At 43.8% G+C, this 18,529-nt stretch overlaps 1 protein-coding gene across 2 annotated transcripts in view; it reads left to right on the top strand.

The window, feature by feature from the left end:
- LOC311239948 (choline transporter-like protein 2) overlaps window positions 1-18,529 on the top strand; it is an 80,309-nt gene that overhangs the window by 48,615 nt on the left and 13,165 nt on the right. For both annotated transcript variants that reach the window (XM_084328393.1, XM_084328392.1), the window contains exons 6-13: window positions 1,311-1,424; window positions 1,594-1,654; window positions 5,919-6,039; window positions 11,264-11,347; window positions 13,841-13,953; window positions 15,804-15,935; window positions 16,562-16,661; window positions 16,898-16,990. In XM_084328393.1, coding sequence (XP_084184519.1) covers window positions 1,311-1,424; window positions 1,594-1,654; window positions 5,919-6,039; window positions 11,264-11,347; window positions 13,841-13,953; window positions 15,804-15,935; window positions 16,562-16,661; window positions 16,898-16,990 — 818 coding nt within the window. The remainder of the gene's footprint in view (window positions 1-1,310; window positions 1,425-1,593; window positions 1,655-5,918; window positions 6,040-11,263; window positions 11,348-13,840; window positions 13,954-15,803; window positions 15,936-16,561; window positions 16,662-16,897; window positions 16,991-18,529) is intronic.

The following is an 18,529-nucleotide window of genomic DNA, read 5'->3' as shown; positions in this document are numbered from 1 at the left end:
CATTTAAAGGTAGAATCTGTCATGTCGTCAAACGGCAACCTCTAGGCTTAAAGAGGACGACATGGAACTGTGCTTTGTTTACGGTTTCTGCTTTTGTCTGATGTGTGGATTGGATGTCAGTGGGTCCAGGTGGGGGGGGGGGGGGGGGGGGGGGTGCTACTGCTGGCCACACCTCAGACTCTACAGAGAGAGGTCTGGAGACACTCGCAGTATGATGAGTTACTAAACTCTCCAACCCACGGGTCAGACCAAAACTAAAAGGTAAACGAAGCACAATACCAAGCGAGGCTCTTTGGCCCAGATGTCGCTGTTTGATGGCATTACAGATTCTACCTACCTAAGAATTTAATAACACTATAAAGTAGACGTATCTTTGCATAAAGAAGACGGTACGTTTGATTTTTCCTACATCCTACTTTGGTTTTCGCTAGATTAGATTCAAATGTATATGAATGTTGTATATGTAACGGATGCTACCGCGAGGCGCAGTCACGATGGACTTCAGATGTTGTGAAGTGACGGGGGCGAGTAGCGGTGCTACGGGTAAAACTCACTCTCACCCTCAAAAGACACATAGACACGTTACAAAGCAGTGAGTTCACTTCTTGGTATAGCGGTCTGTGCCGTTGCCCGCGGTGTGGGAGACCACAGGTTCGAAACTTCCTCTGGGCATAGAAGTTTAAGGTGATGATGTCACAACCGTTACATATATATATATGTATGTTCCTTTGTCCAACTTAGAAACATGTGGTATTGATTTAATGCCATATTATCTCTGATGCATATACATCTATTCAATCAATCAATCAATCAAGACCAGGGTAATTAATTTATACAGCACATTTAAAAACAACCGAGGTTGACCAAAGTACTGCACAATAGAAAGTACAAAAGTACTATAAATGCAATGCTAATAAAAATACAACACAAGGTGCTGTTGACAGAACAGAACAGAAATAGTACTGCAAACAGTACTACACATAACATAACAATGAAAATACAATATAAAATGCACAGCAAGTAGAAACACGGATGTACGGCTCAGCCTGAATGAAAAGCCAGTGAGAAGAGGTGAGTCTTTAACAAAGACTTAAAATATCAACCAACCAACCAACCAACCAACCAACCAACCAACCAACCAACTACTAGACTAAACTATGCTTATGGGTTTCACCATTTATTCATCCACCAACCTTTTTGCCTTCAAACATTGTATTTTATATAAAACCACCAGCCCTGAAAGCCTTCGCTGGATTTCTGCAGTTGTTTTAACTATTATCATGATTCTGACATATTTGTTTAAATTTCAGATATGTGTGGAGAAATGCCCTGATAAGTTTATGACACTCATCAAAGCCAATGTGAACAGTAAGGACTTTGAATACTACAAGAGCTTCTGCAAGGAAGGCCTGACTAGTCATATGGTGAGTGGTCGTATAGCATGGGGAAACTTAGCCAGTTGTGACAAATTATTAAATGGGTTTCATGAATTCCTCCAATTTCAAGAACATGTACTTTTAGACTTTCAAAAAAGCATTTTCCATAATAAATACAAACCACTGACGTGTAGTTTTTGACCATGCTGTGTTTCAGAGTGCACCAGAGATCCTGAAGCAAGGCCTATGTCCTGCTATGCTGCTTCCCAGCAAGCCCTGTAAGTCCACTACCAACCATTCTGTCTCTATAGGAAGTACAGTATATCACTCCTCTAAATACACTACCAACACTCTGTCTCTATAGGAAGTGTATCACTCCTCTAAATACACTACCAACCATTCTGTTTCTATATGAAGTATATCACTCCTCTATAAGTACACTACCAACCATTCTGTCTCTATATGAAGTATATCACTCCTCTATAAGTACACTACCAACCATTCTGTCTCCATCTCAGCCAAACATCTGTCGTCTCTGTCCACTATAACTCATGTTGCCAAAATATGCCACCTGTCCCCTTGTCTTTAGTGTTCCTACTTGCCTAATGTCACAATAGGAAATACTAAATATTTGTTACATGTAATAATAATAATAATAACTTTATTTGTATAGCACTTTTCATACAGAGGTTGCAGTTCAAAGTGCTTCACAACAGTAAAAAATACAGGCATAAGCGAGCATAAAAAGATAGACAGGTAGAATCACAGTGTTTCACATTAGGATCTAGCATCCCAATAGGCTCTCCGCTTACAGTTTTCAGTAACACAAATAGTAAAAATAGTTTAAAATGATTCAGTTTAAAAATAGTAAAAAAATTATAAAATAGAACGGACATAAAAAATACAGACATGAGCGAGCATAGCAAGATATAGCAAATCACAGTGTTTCACATTTGGATCTAGCATCCTAATAGGCTCTCTATTCAGTAATACTCCTGTAATTCCCAACATACTTCCCAGTACATATTGCTGTAACTTTAGTGATATTAGATCACAGGGACACGAACCCACACTGTAACTTTAGTGATACTAGATCACAGGGACTCGAACCCACACTGTAACTTTAGTGATACTAGATCACAGGGACTCGAACCCACACTGTAACTTTAGTGATACTAGATCACAGGGACTCGAACCCACACTGTAACTTTAGTGATACTAGATCACAGGGACTCGAACCCACACTGTAACTTTAGTGATACTAGATCACAGGGACTCGAACCCACACTGTAACTTTAGTGATACTAGATCACAGGGACTCGAACCCACACTGTAACTTTAGTGATATTAGATCACAGGGACTCGAACCCATACTAAATAGTGGGACCTATTGCATGAACAAATAATCAGTGTTTCACATTTGGATCTAGCAAATAATAAAAATAGTTTAAAATGATTCAGTTTAAAAATAGTCATCAGTAAGAAGTAAAAAGTGCAATAACCGACACATGAATTTGATAGGCAGTGTATAAGAGTAGGCAGGGTAAGAATAGTGCAGGTAAATACAAGTTGTGTCAGGATATCCCTGATGTTTCCTCTTGCCACTAGGTGGTAGCAGATATCTATCAGTGAAATGCCTGAGCAAAGAGATAGGTTTTAAGCTGTCTTTTAAAGATGTCTAGCGAGTTGGCTTCCCTGATGTTTTGGGGTAGTTTGTTCCATAGTTTGGGGGCATAGTTGATAAAGGCTGCATTACCGATCCTCTTTTGACTGCTTCTGGGAGCCTCTAGTAGTCCAGCAGCTGATGATCGCAGTGTTCTTGCTGGTGTGTAATTTATTAGAGTGTTGGCGATGTAGCTAGGTCCCTGTCCATTTAGAGCTTTGTATGTAAGGAGAAGGACCTTAAAGTCCATTCTAAATGTTACAGGAAGCCAGTGTAAAGCAGCTAAGACTGGACTAATGTGCTCTCTCCTTTTGGTTCTAGTTAGCAGTCGGGCTGCAGAGTTTTGGATTAGCTGAAGCCTCTCTGTGGTTTTCTTAGGGAGACCTGTGAAAAGTGCATTACAGTAGTCTAACCGGCTAGATATGAATGCATGAATTGGCTTCTCAGCATCGTTCTGATTAATAAATGGTCGTACTTTTGCTATATTTCTGAGATGGAAGAACGATGTTTTCGTCACTTTGCTAATATGAGAATTGAAGTTCAGTTCTGAATCTATGATAACCCCAAGACTAGTGACCTCAGATTTGATCCAAGGGGTTAGTCCCCCCAGGTTCTTTATTAATGTTTCTTTTCTAGTTTTGGAGCCGATAATTAGAATTTCAGTTTTGTTCTCGTTTAGTTTCAGGAAGTTCTTACTCATCCATTTATTTATTGCCAGTAAGCAGTCTGTAATGGAGCTAATCGCTGTAGCATTTGGTTCAGCAGATATGTACAGTTGTGTATCATCCGCATAGCTATGGAAATCTACATTATGTTCTCTGATGATATCACCCAGTGGTAACATGTAAAGGGAGAAGAGTAAAGGACCTAAGCAACTCCCTTGTGCAACTCCATAGTTGTTGTCGTATATATCAGACACCGGATCTCCTCTCTGGTAAACAAGAATACCCTGAAGACTCTAGCAGGAGCACTCATTCAAGGGTACTACGACTATGCTTGCACCTCATGGTACCAAAGCACCTCAAAGGCACTAAAAAACAAATTACAAACATCTCAAAACAAGCTAGTCGGACTACTACTTGACCTGACTCCTAGAACCCACCTCACCCCTGCCCACTTTGACAACCTAGGATGGCTTAGAGTAGACGACAGAGTACAGCAACTTGCAATGGGCCTGGTCTACAAGATACACTACGCGACCAAGGTACCCATGTACATGTCAAAATACTTCCCAAAGGTCAGTGAATACCACGATCACAACACCAGAGGGAGCTCCACAAATCATGTAAAACCCAGATTCGGCTCAAACAAGGGACTAAACACGTTTAGCAATTATGCCACATCAATGTGGAACGCCCTACCTAAAGCTGTAAAGGAATGTGAATCACTACCCACTTTCAAAAACACTCTCAAAAAACACCTACGTGAGACTGCAATTCGAAACTGGCCCCTACAAATGTCCTAACCTAGTTGTACAGTAAATGACCAAGTAAGGCTTTGTCAATATTCCAATGCACAGTGTAAAATGTGTGTGTGTCCCCTACCCAACCCCCCCCCCCCCCCCCCCACCTCCAATGTACAGCCCTCACCCAACCCACCCAACCCCACCCCACCCAACCAACCTCCTCCAATGTACAGTTTCTACGCCAAATGTATATACACTCCTTTTCTGGACACTTTTGTATCACAAACAGTACTGTATTTGCAAATCTGATATGTCATAAATGTATAGATGTAGCAGTACTGTCTATCTGTATGTCATGTATGTCATATATGTTATGATGAATTGAAAATGGGGGACCCTGATGTAAACAAGACGAAAGTATTTCTCTGGTCTGCATCCCCTTAACAATTGTATGTATTGAGCTGTACTGTACCCATTCTGCAATCTGTTAATAAACTTTTCAATCAATCAATCAATCAATCTCCTAGTTTAACATAGAATTTCCTCCCTCTGATGTATGTTTTAAACCAGCCCAGCACATGTTCTGAGAAACCGACATGGTTTTCAAGACGATCGATTAGAATATCGTGATCGATTGTATCAAATGCTGCACTGAGATCTAACAGGATAAGGATGGAGATCTTATTCTCGTCAGAGTTTAGTCTGAGGTCACTGATTATTTTGGTGAGGGCAGTTTCAGTGCTATGATATTTTCTGAATCCTGACTGAAATTCTTCTAAGATGTTGTTTTCTTCAAGAAAGGAATTTATTTGAACTGAAACTATCTTTTCAAGTACTTTACTAATGAATGGTAGGTTGGATATTGGACGATAAACTTTGATTCTTAGTCAGCTAATAGTCATATCATTTGTCGACTGTTTAGTTAATTTCATCGACAAAAGTCATGCAGAGGGACCTCTTTAAATCGACCAAGTTTATCATTATTCAGGAAATGGAAAATAACATCAACCAACAGATCAGCTAATGGACTAGGAGGGAGCAGTTCTACTGTGTTGTTTAGTTTAGTTCTACTGTTGTTTAGTTCTTGTTTATCTGACATCTAAATCACATGTAGACAAAACGGTAACTTGTGTTAAAAGGTAGAATCTGTAATACCGTCAAACAGCCACCTCTAGGCAAAAGAGCCCCATCTTGGTATTGCACTTTGTTTACTTGTGGAGTTTAGTAACGTATCATAGTCTGAATTCCTCCAGACCTCTCTTGGCCTCCCCTTATATCCACTCAACTCCAAACCCACACGTCAGACAAAAACAAAAGATGTCAATGGAGAATAATTCCAAGCAGGGCTCTTTTGCCCCGAGGTCGCTGTTTGACAGCGTTACAGATTCTACCAAGGGTGACAGGAAAAAGTCCTCCATGGAACAGTTATTTTGCAGTAATACTGCAACTTATCCCCTCCTCTGTTCTCCTCTAGTCACCCGGAGGTGTTTCCCTGCCATGGGCCTGAAGGGAGGGTCCATCACTGTGGATGGCAACTCCCAGTTTGACGATGGAACCGGGATGAGAGATGCCAAGGACCTCTTGGATGGAGTCAAGTGAGTCCATTACTGGCGACATTGTAATGTAACTCATGCTAGGGCTGGATGATGTTAAAAATAAAATGAAATAAAATGAATATCACTATATTAAGAAGCAATTCTTTAGGGATGTCTGGGTAGTGCAGAGGTCTAGGCACCATGGCAGAGACCTGGGTTAAATTCTTCCGGCTTGGTCAGACGTCCCTATGACCACGATTGGCGGTGTTCGCAGGTGAGAAGCCGGTATGAGTCCTGGTCATTGCAATAGCGACTCCTACTGGTCTGTTGGGGTGCCTGTTCAGCAGGGAGGGGATCTGGGGGAGATGGCGTGAACCTGCACGCTACGCTCTCCCAGTGGAACTCCTCGCTTTCTGGTGGAAAGAAGGGAGGATGCATGGTGCAGCACAGCGACCAGGAAGGTAATTGGGATAGCGACTAAATTGGGGGATGGGAGATCAGGTGAAAAGGCAACAAAAATAAAAAGAATACCATTTATTTTCACCGTGGTCAGGTGAAAAGAAATGGCTGGCGACTCCACATGTATTGGAGGAGGCATGTGGTAGTCTACACCCTCCCCAGAATGAAAGTAGGGCAGCATGTGGTAGTCTCTACACCCTCCCCAGGCGGACAGTAGGGCAGCATGTGGTAGTCTACACCCTCCCCGGACGGACAGTAGGGCAGCATGTGTGGTAGTCTACACCCTCCCCGGACCAACAGTAGGGCAGCATGTGGTAGTCTACACCCTCCCCAGGCGGACAGTAGGGCAGCATGTGGTAGTCTACACCCTCCCCAGGTGGACAGTAGGGCAGCATGTGGTAGTCTACACCCTCCCCAGGTGGACAGTTTCAAGTTTCAAGTTTCTTTAATAGTTGTCATACAGAAGTACAGAATACTTTTATACAAAATGCTTCTTACTGTTACGCTCCAGAGACTGTGCAAGACAGGATAAGTATGAAATAAAATAACATAGTAAAATTAGAAGTAAAAAAATGAGGTCACAGTGTTCAGTTTAGACATATGTACAATGTTCGATGCAGAGTAGACGTAACTGAGTTACCATACAATATACAATACTGTGCAGTGTACTAATATACAATACTATATAGTGCAAGGCAGAAATGGGACGAGGTGCAATTTAGGTACAATTCACAGTAGGTGTACGAGTTGTAGTGCAAATCCTTTATCAATAAATATAAAGTGTAAAGTGTGTTTGTGTGATCTAAAGTGTGGAGAGTGGGTGCTGCAGTGTGTTGTTTGTTTGAGTGAGTGTGTGCGTGTGGGTGTGTGTGCTGTGTGCATTTGATGGTTGTTGCATAGTGTTTATTGTTCGTTTAGCAGCCTGATGGCCTGGGGATAGAAGCTTCTTCTGAGTCTTTCTGTGCTCGCCTTAAGACTCCGGTATCGCTTGCCTGACCGCAGCAGTTCAAAGAGGCAGTTGTTCGGGTGGCTCGAGTCCTTAATAATTCTCTTAGCCTTCCCCTTGCACCGCTTGTTGTAAATGTTCTGGAGGGTGGGAAGCCCCCCTCCAATTGTGCGTTCGGCTGAACGTGTCACTCTTTGTAGTCTGCTACGGTCTTGTGCAGTGCTATTCCCAAACCAGGAGGTGATGTTGCCGGTCAGGATGCTCTCAATTGTACATGAGTAGAAGTTCCTAAGGATCTTCTGACTGACTTGGAACTTCCTTAGGCGCCTGAGGAAGTAGAGGCGTTGTCGTGCCTTCTTCACAACACTGTCAATGTGTGTGGTCCATGTCAAGTCCTCGGATATGTGGGCTCCGAGGTACTTGAAACTGTTCACTCTCTCAACCGGTGCCCCGTCGATGCTGAGGGGGCTGTAGTCCTTGACCCCCGACCTCCTGAAGTCCACAATCATCTCTTTTGTTTTGCTGACGTTCAGGGAGAGGCAGTTCTCCTGACACCACTGTGACAGGTTCTCTACCTCTTCCAGGTAGGCCCTTTCGTCGTTGGCAGAGATCAGGCCCACCACTACTGTGTCATCAGCAAATTTGATGATGGTGTTGTTGTTCCGCTGTGCTACGCAGTCATGTGTAGCATGACTCATGTGTAGGGCAGCATGTGGTAGTCTACACCCTCCCCAGACTGACAGTAGGGCAGCATGTGGTAGTCTACACCCTCCCCAGGTGGACAGTAGGGCAGCATGTGGTAGTCTACACCTTCCCCAGACTGACAGTAGGGCAGCATGTGGTAGTCTACACCCTCCCCGGACCAACAGTAGGGCAGCATGTGGTAGTCTACACCCTCCCCAGGTGGGCAGCATGTGGTAGTCTACACCCTCCCCACACGGACAGTAGGGCAGCATGTGGTAGTCTACACCCTCCCCAGACGGACAGTAGGGCAGCATGTGGTAGTCTACACCCTCCCCGGACCGACAGTAGGGCAGCATGTGGTAGTCTACACCCTCCCCGGACCGACAGTAGGGCAGCATGTGGTAGTCTACACCCTCCCCACACGGACAGTAGGGCAGCATGTGGTAGTCTACACCCTCCCCGGACCGACAGTAGGGCAGCATGTGGTAGTCTACACCCTCCCCGGACCGACAGTAGGGCAGCATGTGGTAGTCTACACCCTCCCCAGACTGACAGTAGGGCAGCATGTGGTAGTCTACACCCTCCCCACACGGACAGTAGGGCAGCATGTGGTAGTCTACACCCTCCCCGGACCGACAGTAGGGCAGCATGTGGTAGTCTACACCCTCCCCACACGGACAGTAGGGCAGCATGTGGTAGTCTACACCCTCCCCGGACCGACCGTGGTGGGCTGCATCACAAAAGGCGACGAGACCGCGTACCGCGATGAAGTAGAGCAGCTGTTAGCCCTGTGCAAAGATAACAACCTACAGCTGAATAAGCTAAAGACCCAGGAGATGATCGTGGACTACAGGAGGAGGAAGAAGACTGACATACAGCCCCTGTACATCGACGGGGGAGGTGTGGAGAGAGTCTCGGTCATCAAGTTCCTGGGTGTCCACCTGGAGGATGACCTGACCTGGAGAACCAACACCACGGCGATAGTGAAAAAGGCACAGCAGAGACTCTACTTCCTGAAAATACTGAGAAGCTACCACCTCAGACCAGACCTGCTTGTGTCTTTTTACCGCTGCTCCGTGGAAAGCATCCTCACCTACTGCATCAATGTGTGGTTCCTCAGCTGCAAAATCAGTAAAAATACTGAAAGACCCACACCACCGGGCAACAAACACTTCGTACGGCTGCGCTCGGGCAGGCGTTTCAGCGTCATGCCCACCCGGACAAACAGACTGAAGTTTAGTTTTTATCCCAGGGCCATATGTGCACTAAACTCAGCTAAATTTTAAAACAACAGTCTCCCTTGCACCCCCCCCCCCCCCCCCCCCCACGCACACACAACAACCTGTTCCCCCCCCCCCCACAGGGTCGGTACCGACCCCTTTTGACATTATGATCATATAGGCATATTTTTATGAGTGATGGAAATAATTTGCGATTTTAAAATCAACCATTTTCAAGTATTAACATCACTAACATGTCACAAAAGCATGTAGAATGTAAAACGTTAGGTTGGCAATAGGTTAGCAATAGGTTAAAAGTGTCCTTATATCGTTTTAAGTTTTCGATATGCGATCGTCTATCCCAGCCGGAACCGGAAATGGAAATTTTGAACCATGGGAATTGTAGTTTTTTGTGGCCATTTTGTAGAGGACATTCATAGCTGTCGGCCAGCGTTGAAATTTCTCCGATCTACACTTCCTGTCACATACTATGGTGGTTCAAAGTTCAGCGTTCTGAATGAATCATATCAATAATTGTTATGATTCGCGATAATAAGCCACAAAAGGTAAAGTTTTTGACAAATATTGAAATGCAGTCAGTTTCTCCTCACTATTGTTAGCATGTAGGAACAATTAGATCTGAAATTAGTTTCAAAACGGTTACACTGTGGGGGAAATAAAAAAGTACAGTCGATTACAGTAGATATCAGTATCTGTTATTATGCACGCCTGGTGATACTAAATCCAAATTGAACTCGGGCATTTGAAAGATACTATATGTATATATATATATAAATGTGCGAATTGGCTATAATAAGGTAATGTATAAGCATATATTCTATATTCTATAATAATATTTCAAATTGCATTGGTCCGGATGGGAGAATTCAGTACTGTATATACAGAACCTTCGGTTTTATCATCTTCCCTTTATTAATTTCCTTAGACTTTTTGTACACATGATCTCAAGAGGGTACTGAACGAGGTCAGTGGTAGTTTTTTAAGTTTGGTCATTATTATCATGGTGTTATTCACTGTCAAAGATGCAAAGAAAAATCGTAATTCAGATTTTCCTTTGTTTCATCACAATTTAAGCAAGCCTAGTAATAGACACAATATTTCTGACACTGTGAATATATTCACTGAGGCCCATAGATGTACCTAGATACCAAGAATATGCAAATAGCCCTTGTAAAAGTGGAGCAATATTCCATTTACCTAGGTATACATTTTATGCGGATTTTAACCTGGGGTGGAACAGGTTACGGGATAGTGCAATTATCTTTTACACCCCCCTGTTTATATTAATGTTATTTATGCCTTACTCCTGTTTTTATATTTAATACTGTGTTTAGGACTGTTTTTATATTTTTACTAGCACCTAGGGCTGCATTTAAAATTTCGTTGTAACAATGACAATAAAGATCTATTCTATTCAGTAGGGCAGCATGTGGTAGTCTACACCCTCCCCAGGCGGACAGTAGGGCAGCATGTGGTAGTCTACACCCTCCCCAGGCGGACAGTAGGGCAGCATGTGGTAGTCTACACCCTCCCCAGGCGGACAGTAGGGCAGCATGTGGTAGTCTACATCCTCCCCGGACCGACAGTAGGGCAGCATGCCATGTGGTAGTCTACACCCTCCCCAGACCGACAATATGACTAAATTGGGGAGTATTTGGAGAAAAAGGCTAAAGTAAAGAAAAAGCTAAAGACAACAAAATGCGTATCATGATTGTATGTTTTTAAAATCCACGATTTTTTTGTTGTATGTTTGACTGTATAATTGGGGTATGAAAAATGGCTGTCCTGTACTGCAGACTTGCCCTAACCTGCCAACATACAGTAAGTCTTGTAAGCTTTAGCTTAGCTCACTAAAGCCAGTTTAGCAGGACCTAAGCACTATTCAGACGTGGTGAAGGCAGACTCTGCTATTAAGTAACATTGTTGTTTCCCGGTATCTCTCTCTCTCCCACAGGAATGCCACTGTGGTGATGGAGGCGCGTCAGGTGGTGATGAAGATCTTTGAGGATTTCACACAGTCCTGGTACTGGATCCTCCTGTAAGTCTTCATCCCACAGAGAAAAACATTCATTCAACCTTTATTTACTTCACGGGAATACACAGACCTCTCACTGGTTGCTCCCGAGTCTTTGCTGCAGCTATAGGAAAGTTAATGGACTATTAATAGATCCTAGCTTCATCTGTGGTCCATGCAGCTGTGGTCCCGTAAAAAACAAAGCCTTCTGATGTACATTTCTCTCTCTGATAAGGCAGGGGATTAGAATTTTAAGTGGCAGTTCAGCTGTGCTGTGGCCTCGTCCACTAGCCAGAGTTCAGCCGTGCTGTGGCCTCGTCTCCACTAGCCAGGGTTTAGCCGTGCTGTGGCCTCGTCTCCACTAGCCAGGGTTCAGCCGTGCTGTGGCCTCGTCTCCACTAGCCAGGGTTCAGCCGTGCTGTGGCCTCGTCCACTAGCCAGAGTTCAGCCGTGCTGTGGCCTCGTCTCCACTAGCCAGGGTTTAGCCGTGCTGTGGCCTCGTCTCCACTAGCCAGGGTTCAGCCGTGCTGTGGCCTCGTCTCCACTAGCCAGGGTTCAGCCATGCTGTGGCCTCGTCTCCACTAGCCAGGGTTTAGCCGTGCTGTGGCCTCGTCTCCACTAGCCAGGGTTCAGCCGTGCTGTGGCCTCGTCTCCACTAGCCAGGGTTTAGCCGTGCTGTGGCCTTGTCTCCACTAGCCAGGGTTCAGCCGTGCTCTGGCCTCGTCTCCACTAGCCAGGGTTCAGCCGTGCTCTGGCCTCGTCTCCACTAGCCAGGGTTCAGCCATGCTGTGGCCTTGTCACCACTAGCCAGGGTTCAGCCATGCTGTGGCCTTGTCTCCACTAGCCAGGGTTCAGCCATGCTGTGGCCTTGTCACCACTAGCCAGGGTTCAGCCATGCTGTGGCCTTGTCTCCACTAGCCAGGGTTTAGCCGTGCTGTGGCCTTGTCTCCACTAGCCAGGGTTCAGCCGTGCTCTGGCCTCGTCTCCACTAGCCAGGGTTCAGCCGTGCTCTGGCCTCGTCTCCACTAGCCAGGGTTCAGCCATGCTGTGGCCTTGTCACCACTAGCCAGGGTTTAGCCGTGCTCTGGCCTCGTCTCCACTAGCCAGGGTTCAGCCGTGCTCTGGCCTCGTCTCCACTAGCCAGGGTTCAGCCATGCTGTGGCCTTGTCACCACTAGCCAGGGTTTAGCCGTGCTGTGGCCTGTCTGGTACACAGTGAGCGTCTCCATTGTCTTTAGAACCTGGCCAGACCTGGCTGGACCCTGGCTGAGACACACCTTTCACAACCTGGCCAAAGTTGGTTGTATCATCAGGGGTTAGCTTGTGTACCACAGTTGTTGGTGTGAATTTTGAAACGACCAAGAGTTTACAAGAAATGCAATGGAGACGTAACCCAACCATACCATACTGTACCATACCAAGCCTGGCCATGGCTAGCCCCAGCCAACCTAAACATGGCTAATGGAGACTAGGCATAAATCCTCATCCCACAGAGAAAAACCTACTTCTGATGGGCTGATACGTCTGATATCTTAGCCTCTTAACACTTTGAGTGCCACGGACGCGTTTGTCATTAGTTCATGCCGACTGTTGAATGCCACCAACGCTATATAGCGTTTGTTTGTCGTATTTTTTTTATTAGCGATTTGAATTCATATTTCATCAATCGAGCCTCACGCTAGTGCTGCAGACTCTCTCTGAGCTCCATTGGGAAAATACCGGCCCCTATCGTCTCTCCGGATGGTACTGCACCTTAGACTGATGGGGGGGTGGGGGGGGTCCAGCCTCCTCATTTTACTTCTCCGGCGAGGCATCTGAAGAGACCCAAGTGATCGCCGAGCCGGAAAACACGTGGAATACATATTTACAGTACCCAACGCTGAATCAATAAACGTGATCGATATTTGGAATGGCGATCAGGAATTGGAATAATCTTTTTGGAGAACATCTGATCTGAGGTAAGCTATTTATTTTACCAGTCTTGGGGTAATCGGATCTATATTCACAGAGATATCAGAGTGTGCCCCGTGTGTGTGTGTGTGTGCGATCAGGAAATGAGAGAATATATTTTTCAGATCGCTTCTCTAGCGTGCATAAGTACACATATACTATCGATAATCTAGTGTTTATTTGAAAACGATTCATAAATATGGCGAAAAATTACACCGTTTTTGTGTATTCCAGAATATTCCAGTAAATGCTGTTTATCACGGAATTTATATATTTTCCTGAAAAACTAGGGCTTTTCAAAATGCTATAAAACGGAAATGAACCGATTTTAATTTAAAAAAATCCGTTTCGACAATGTTGACTGTAAACTAGTCATTGATAAGCGACGGGCAGATTATAGACACATAGCCATGTTTGACCATGTTAACAAGTGGCAACCAAAGTGTTAACACTTATCGACCTACCTACAAATAAATGTAACTGTAACATCTCCTCAAAGCACAGAAATTATATTAATTATTTCTTCGTTTCACCTCCCCTCTTCTCTCCCTCCCTCTATTCTCTCCAGAGGGTTGGTGATTGCGATGCTCACCAGCCTCATCTTCATCGTCCTCCTTCGCTACCTGGCCGGCATCATGGTCTGGGTGATGATCGTCATGCTTATACTGGTCATAGGCTACGGTAAAGGCTACAGCAGTGGTTTTCAACTTGGGGTCCTTGAGAGGGTTCCAGCAGGTCCCCAGCAAAATGGGGGACTAGTTTAATTTCACTATTTCATGCTCTGAAAGTTGCCAATGAGAGAATATAATAACATTGATTATTCTAATCATAGATTTCACTCTCTCCTCTGTCCTCTCTGCATATATATACACTGTATAGACGGCTATGGAATTCTGAACTTACGGTAATCATATATGGAAACAAAGATATTCTCAGATGAAGGCTCTTACTACATGGTGATGTGTGGCCTAATATGGAGGTTCCTGACACAAAGGTTAAAACCACCGGGACTATAGGGAGGTGTAGTGGTTACGTCATTGCCGTGTTTCGTGTTCCACCCTCTGTCCAACGCAATGTATTGCCCATTTCTAAATAGTCTCGTAATAAAGCATTAACATTTGCATGGTGTACCTTTCTATGATTATTCATCTACAATCTATAGCTCATCATGAAAATATTCGCAATTAATCATAAAAAATAATTGCCATATTTTATTTCAACCAAAAATGCTTAAACAATAATGTTAGTGATGGAAGGGAACTCATTTTGTGCAAAAATGGAAAGCCTTTCAATTTCCATGCGGCAGAATTGTTACAATAGCCGATAATCCATGATAAATCCCTATACGGGTGGAACAACCAGTGACGTCAGACTACACCTCCCTATAGTGCTCACGAGCACTTGCACGCAAGTCACGGCACTTTGCGAGTGTCTAGCGGCTTGGGCTGCATTTTTCGCTGAACATATAATATACTGTTAATAAAGAACTATTTGTTGCCGTTCGAATGCCACCTCACTCGACCAAATCCGTGCCTCGGTTCTCGAGTTACATGACGATATGTCAGGCGAGCGTCTTTTTACACGCCACACATCAAATGACCAGGACTCCAGACGCTCCAGAACTGCCAATCATCCGCTGATGGCGAAAATGATTGGTCAGCGTTGTAGCCAACGAGTGTAGGTTTCCAACGATAGGGGGGGTGCGAATAAGGGAACTAGGTGAAAGTTGACGAGCGAAAACGGGAAGTGAATCAGACTTCACAATGCACTGCTGTGGATGAGGAAATGGATTTTGGAACGCTTTTTTTCTTGGCGTCAGTTTATCAAATTTGGACCTGTACTACATAAGACCTTCAGGCTATGGAATCGCGTTTTCCAGCTAATACCTCTATGCTGGAATATGGAATATTGCAACCACTAAAGAAAATTGTGAATACACAAGTTCAAGTTCAACTCAAGTTCAGACCTCTGTTACTCTATTTCATTAGCACTAAAAGTGATTTTCCTTTTTTGCATTAGTAACTTCAGAATGTTATCTTTCAAAAGAGACCAGGCTCATGCATGTGCTATAAGTATAAAGCTAAGCTTTGCAAAAAGAAAATGTATGCCGTCCTCAAGTTCAAGTAAAAAGAATTGCCACTTTTCTGGGTCTCTGAAGAGGGAACCTTTGGGCAACAGTATATATTTTTTTTATCTACTTTTTCTCCAATTTCGTATCGTCCAATTCTACCCTCCCTTGTCTCGAACGCTGTTTGGCCATGCCTCCCACAAGCCGGCTGTAATGAGGACAAAGCCATACATTGCACAACAGTATCTTCAAATGAAAATGAATCCTCATAATAATCACAATCATAGGATTTATGTTGCAAATTTGTGAAATTTCCCCCAGAAGTAGTCTAAAATACTTCTGTTATCGTCTGTTTTAAATACCCTGCTTCCTCAAGGCAAATAGTTTTGTTTACTGCCGTTGTCATTATTCCATAATGTAATATCTCCCCCTGGTGGTTTGTCTGTGTATTGCTGCTGGTCAGGTATCTTCCACTGCTACATGGAGTATGCGGCGCTGAAGGGAGATCCTGGTGCTAATGTCACCTTACAAGACCTGGGCTTCCAGACCGACTTCTCCGTCTACCTGCAGATCAGACAGACCTGGCTGGGCTTCAGTAAGTCCAAAACAGACACGCACGCACACAAACCTCAATATCTACTGCTGTAGTGCCCTTGAGCAAGGCACTGAATCCCCTACTGCTCCAGTGGTAGCATGGTGGTTGTACAAGGCAGCTCCCTGCTGTAAATGTGTGGCAGGATGTTGCTGAAAAAGAGCATATATTACCAATATCCTGATGGCTTTTATAAAAGAAACATGTAACACACCCATCAGAATCACACCTACCTAGACCTACAGTAGGACTGGACAACATTGTAAAAATATTACATCATGATTTCAAATTTTTGACAGTATAACAATATTTGACTGTCTTGGGTTTTTTTCAGTGTAAATGATGATTTCTTTCTGTAATGCACTTGTTGTCACAGTGGTTTCTAAACACAAGTGTAAATGTATGTAATTCTGAAATGGTCTATTTTTATCCCTAATAATGCTGCAGCAAGGAACCATTATTATAATTTGTTTAGATTAAGTTAAATCTAAAGTACGGTATATGTACATATCATTGACAACGGTATTGCAAAAATGCATTCATTTGCATGGATCTATGCTTTGCTCTCAGGTACAGTTAGGGTCTCTCACCCCAGTGCTTTGCTCTCTCTCTCTCTCTCTCTCTCTCAGTGATCATCCTGGCCATCCTGGAGGTCATCATCATCCTGCTGCTCATCTTCCTCAGGAATAGGCTCCTCATCGCCATCGCTCTCATCAAAGAGGCCAGCAGGTCAGACATGACGTCAGAACTGTGGGCGTGTGGACAGACACTGAGGACATGTAAAAACAGATCGATATACAAGCTAAATGTCAAATGACAATGAAAATGATTTTAGTGCGACTCATTGCATTCATCAACATGTCAGGTTAATGGCTCCAGTCGTAGATGATGTCATCTAACTCATAACCACGGCGGGTGACCTTTCTCTCTTTTCCTCTGTGCTGTTATTTTGGTTTTGTTTACAGAGCCATCGGACATGTGATGTCATCGCTGTTTTACCCCCTGTTCACCTTCGTCTTGCTGGCCATGGTCATCGCCTACTGGGCTGTTACTGCTGTGTATCCTTCAGAGATCCAGGACATGATGCTGTGATCACAAACCGGTTACAAAGCCAGAGCAGGTAGTTCCTCTCCACAGGACAGCTAATGCGGCAGCCTCACAATTACTGCGCCATTTAGAGGCCAATTCCGAAAACTCCTTGTTTTTCTTCCCTTTCTAGAAGACACCACTGCTTCTTCCTCATTTGAGATTCAGTGGTGGTTGGAACACTGAACTTTACACATAGTGGAAAGAGTGATTGGGATCAGTAACCTGAGCCTCACTTCAGGTGGCGCTATACTTGGTTTATATGTTGTAGAAGAAGAGCTTCTTACTCAATTGACTTTGGTAGAGTTGAGGTAAAAGCACTCGTCTACCAACGTGGAGTTCAATTCCTGGTAGGTGGATTGATACATTTTCTCAAAACAGAAAAAGTTTACTTTGTTTTAACCCTTTCACTACCACACTACAGAAGGTTAACCTAACCGTCTGAAGTGTGGTAGTGAAAGGGTTCATCTTCTGTAGTGTGGTAGTGAAAGGGTTAACCATTTGGTAGTGTGGTAGTGAAAGGGTTAATATGTACTTATTTGTAATACCTACACATTGTAAATGTATTACTTATGCACAGCTTTCCCCATGATTTTCAAACAAGAGTCAACTAGGGGGTGGTCCTGAGGGGGGCTGTGCCCCCTGTCTGCGATGCAAAATAATTAGCAATAAAAAAAGCCATTTGATGTCATTTACTGCAACTTAAAAACACAATTTCAATAAAACACAATGGTAAGTTCCAAATAAGTTATTTATTTAAAGGGGAACTATCTTACTATTTCTTTCACTATTTGTGCAATTTTACACAATTCCTGTGAGTCTATGGAACACGTCTGTACGCTTTAATTTTTTTTTTTAAATCATTGTTTTGTATTTCTAATCAAGAGTGATGGAGAGGGACTAATTAATTGTCGCCCACGGGACAATGCATTGGTAACTTGTTTCAAATTACAATATATACCCCCCTGAATATTATTGCATGGATTGGAATACGTGTGGGAGCGTGCACTATGATATTTTGCAACAGGTTGACGTGAGTGCTGATTAGGGGTGTAACGATGCGACCTCACTTCGATTCAATTACGATTATTTAGGCAACGATTCAATGCATCATGAAATCTCTTCATTTGACCACGATTAGATACATTTTCTATCAGTTAATTCCCCCAAACATTTTGAATACACAAATGTGGCTGGGGGGGGGGGGAACTGATTCACTCAGCATGAATGGACTATAGGTCAATAAAAACAATACACACAAAAAAAAATAAAAAAAGAATAAATAATTAAAGAAAATTCTTTAATTTTATTATAATCGATTCTAACATATTAAAATCGATGCATTTAGATTAATCGATGCATCGTTACACCCCTAGTGCTGATACGAGAGAGGGAGAGAGAGAGGGAGAGAGAGAGGGAGAGAGAAGAGAGATCGCTCCGAGAGCGGCTCGATTCGTGACTGTGTAAATGCAGCGGGAGAGACCGCTCCGAGACGAGTCTCACTGTATGAG

Source organism: Notolepis coatsorum (assembly GCF_963971535.1).
Source record: "Notolepis coatsorum genome assembly, chromosome: 14".
Lineage (NCBI taxonomy): Eukaryota > Metazoa > Chordata > Actinopteri > Aulopiformes > Paralepididae > Notolepis > Notolepis coatsorum.
This window is presented reverse-complemented; position numbering and strand designations above follow the sequence as displayed.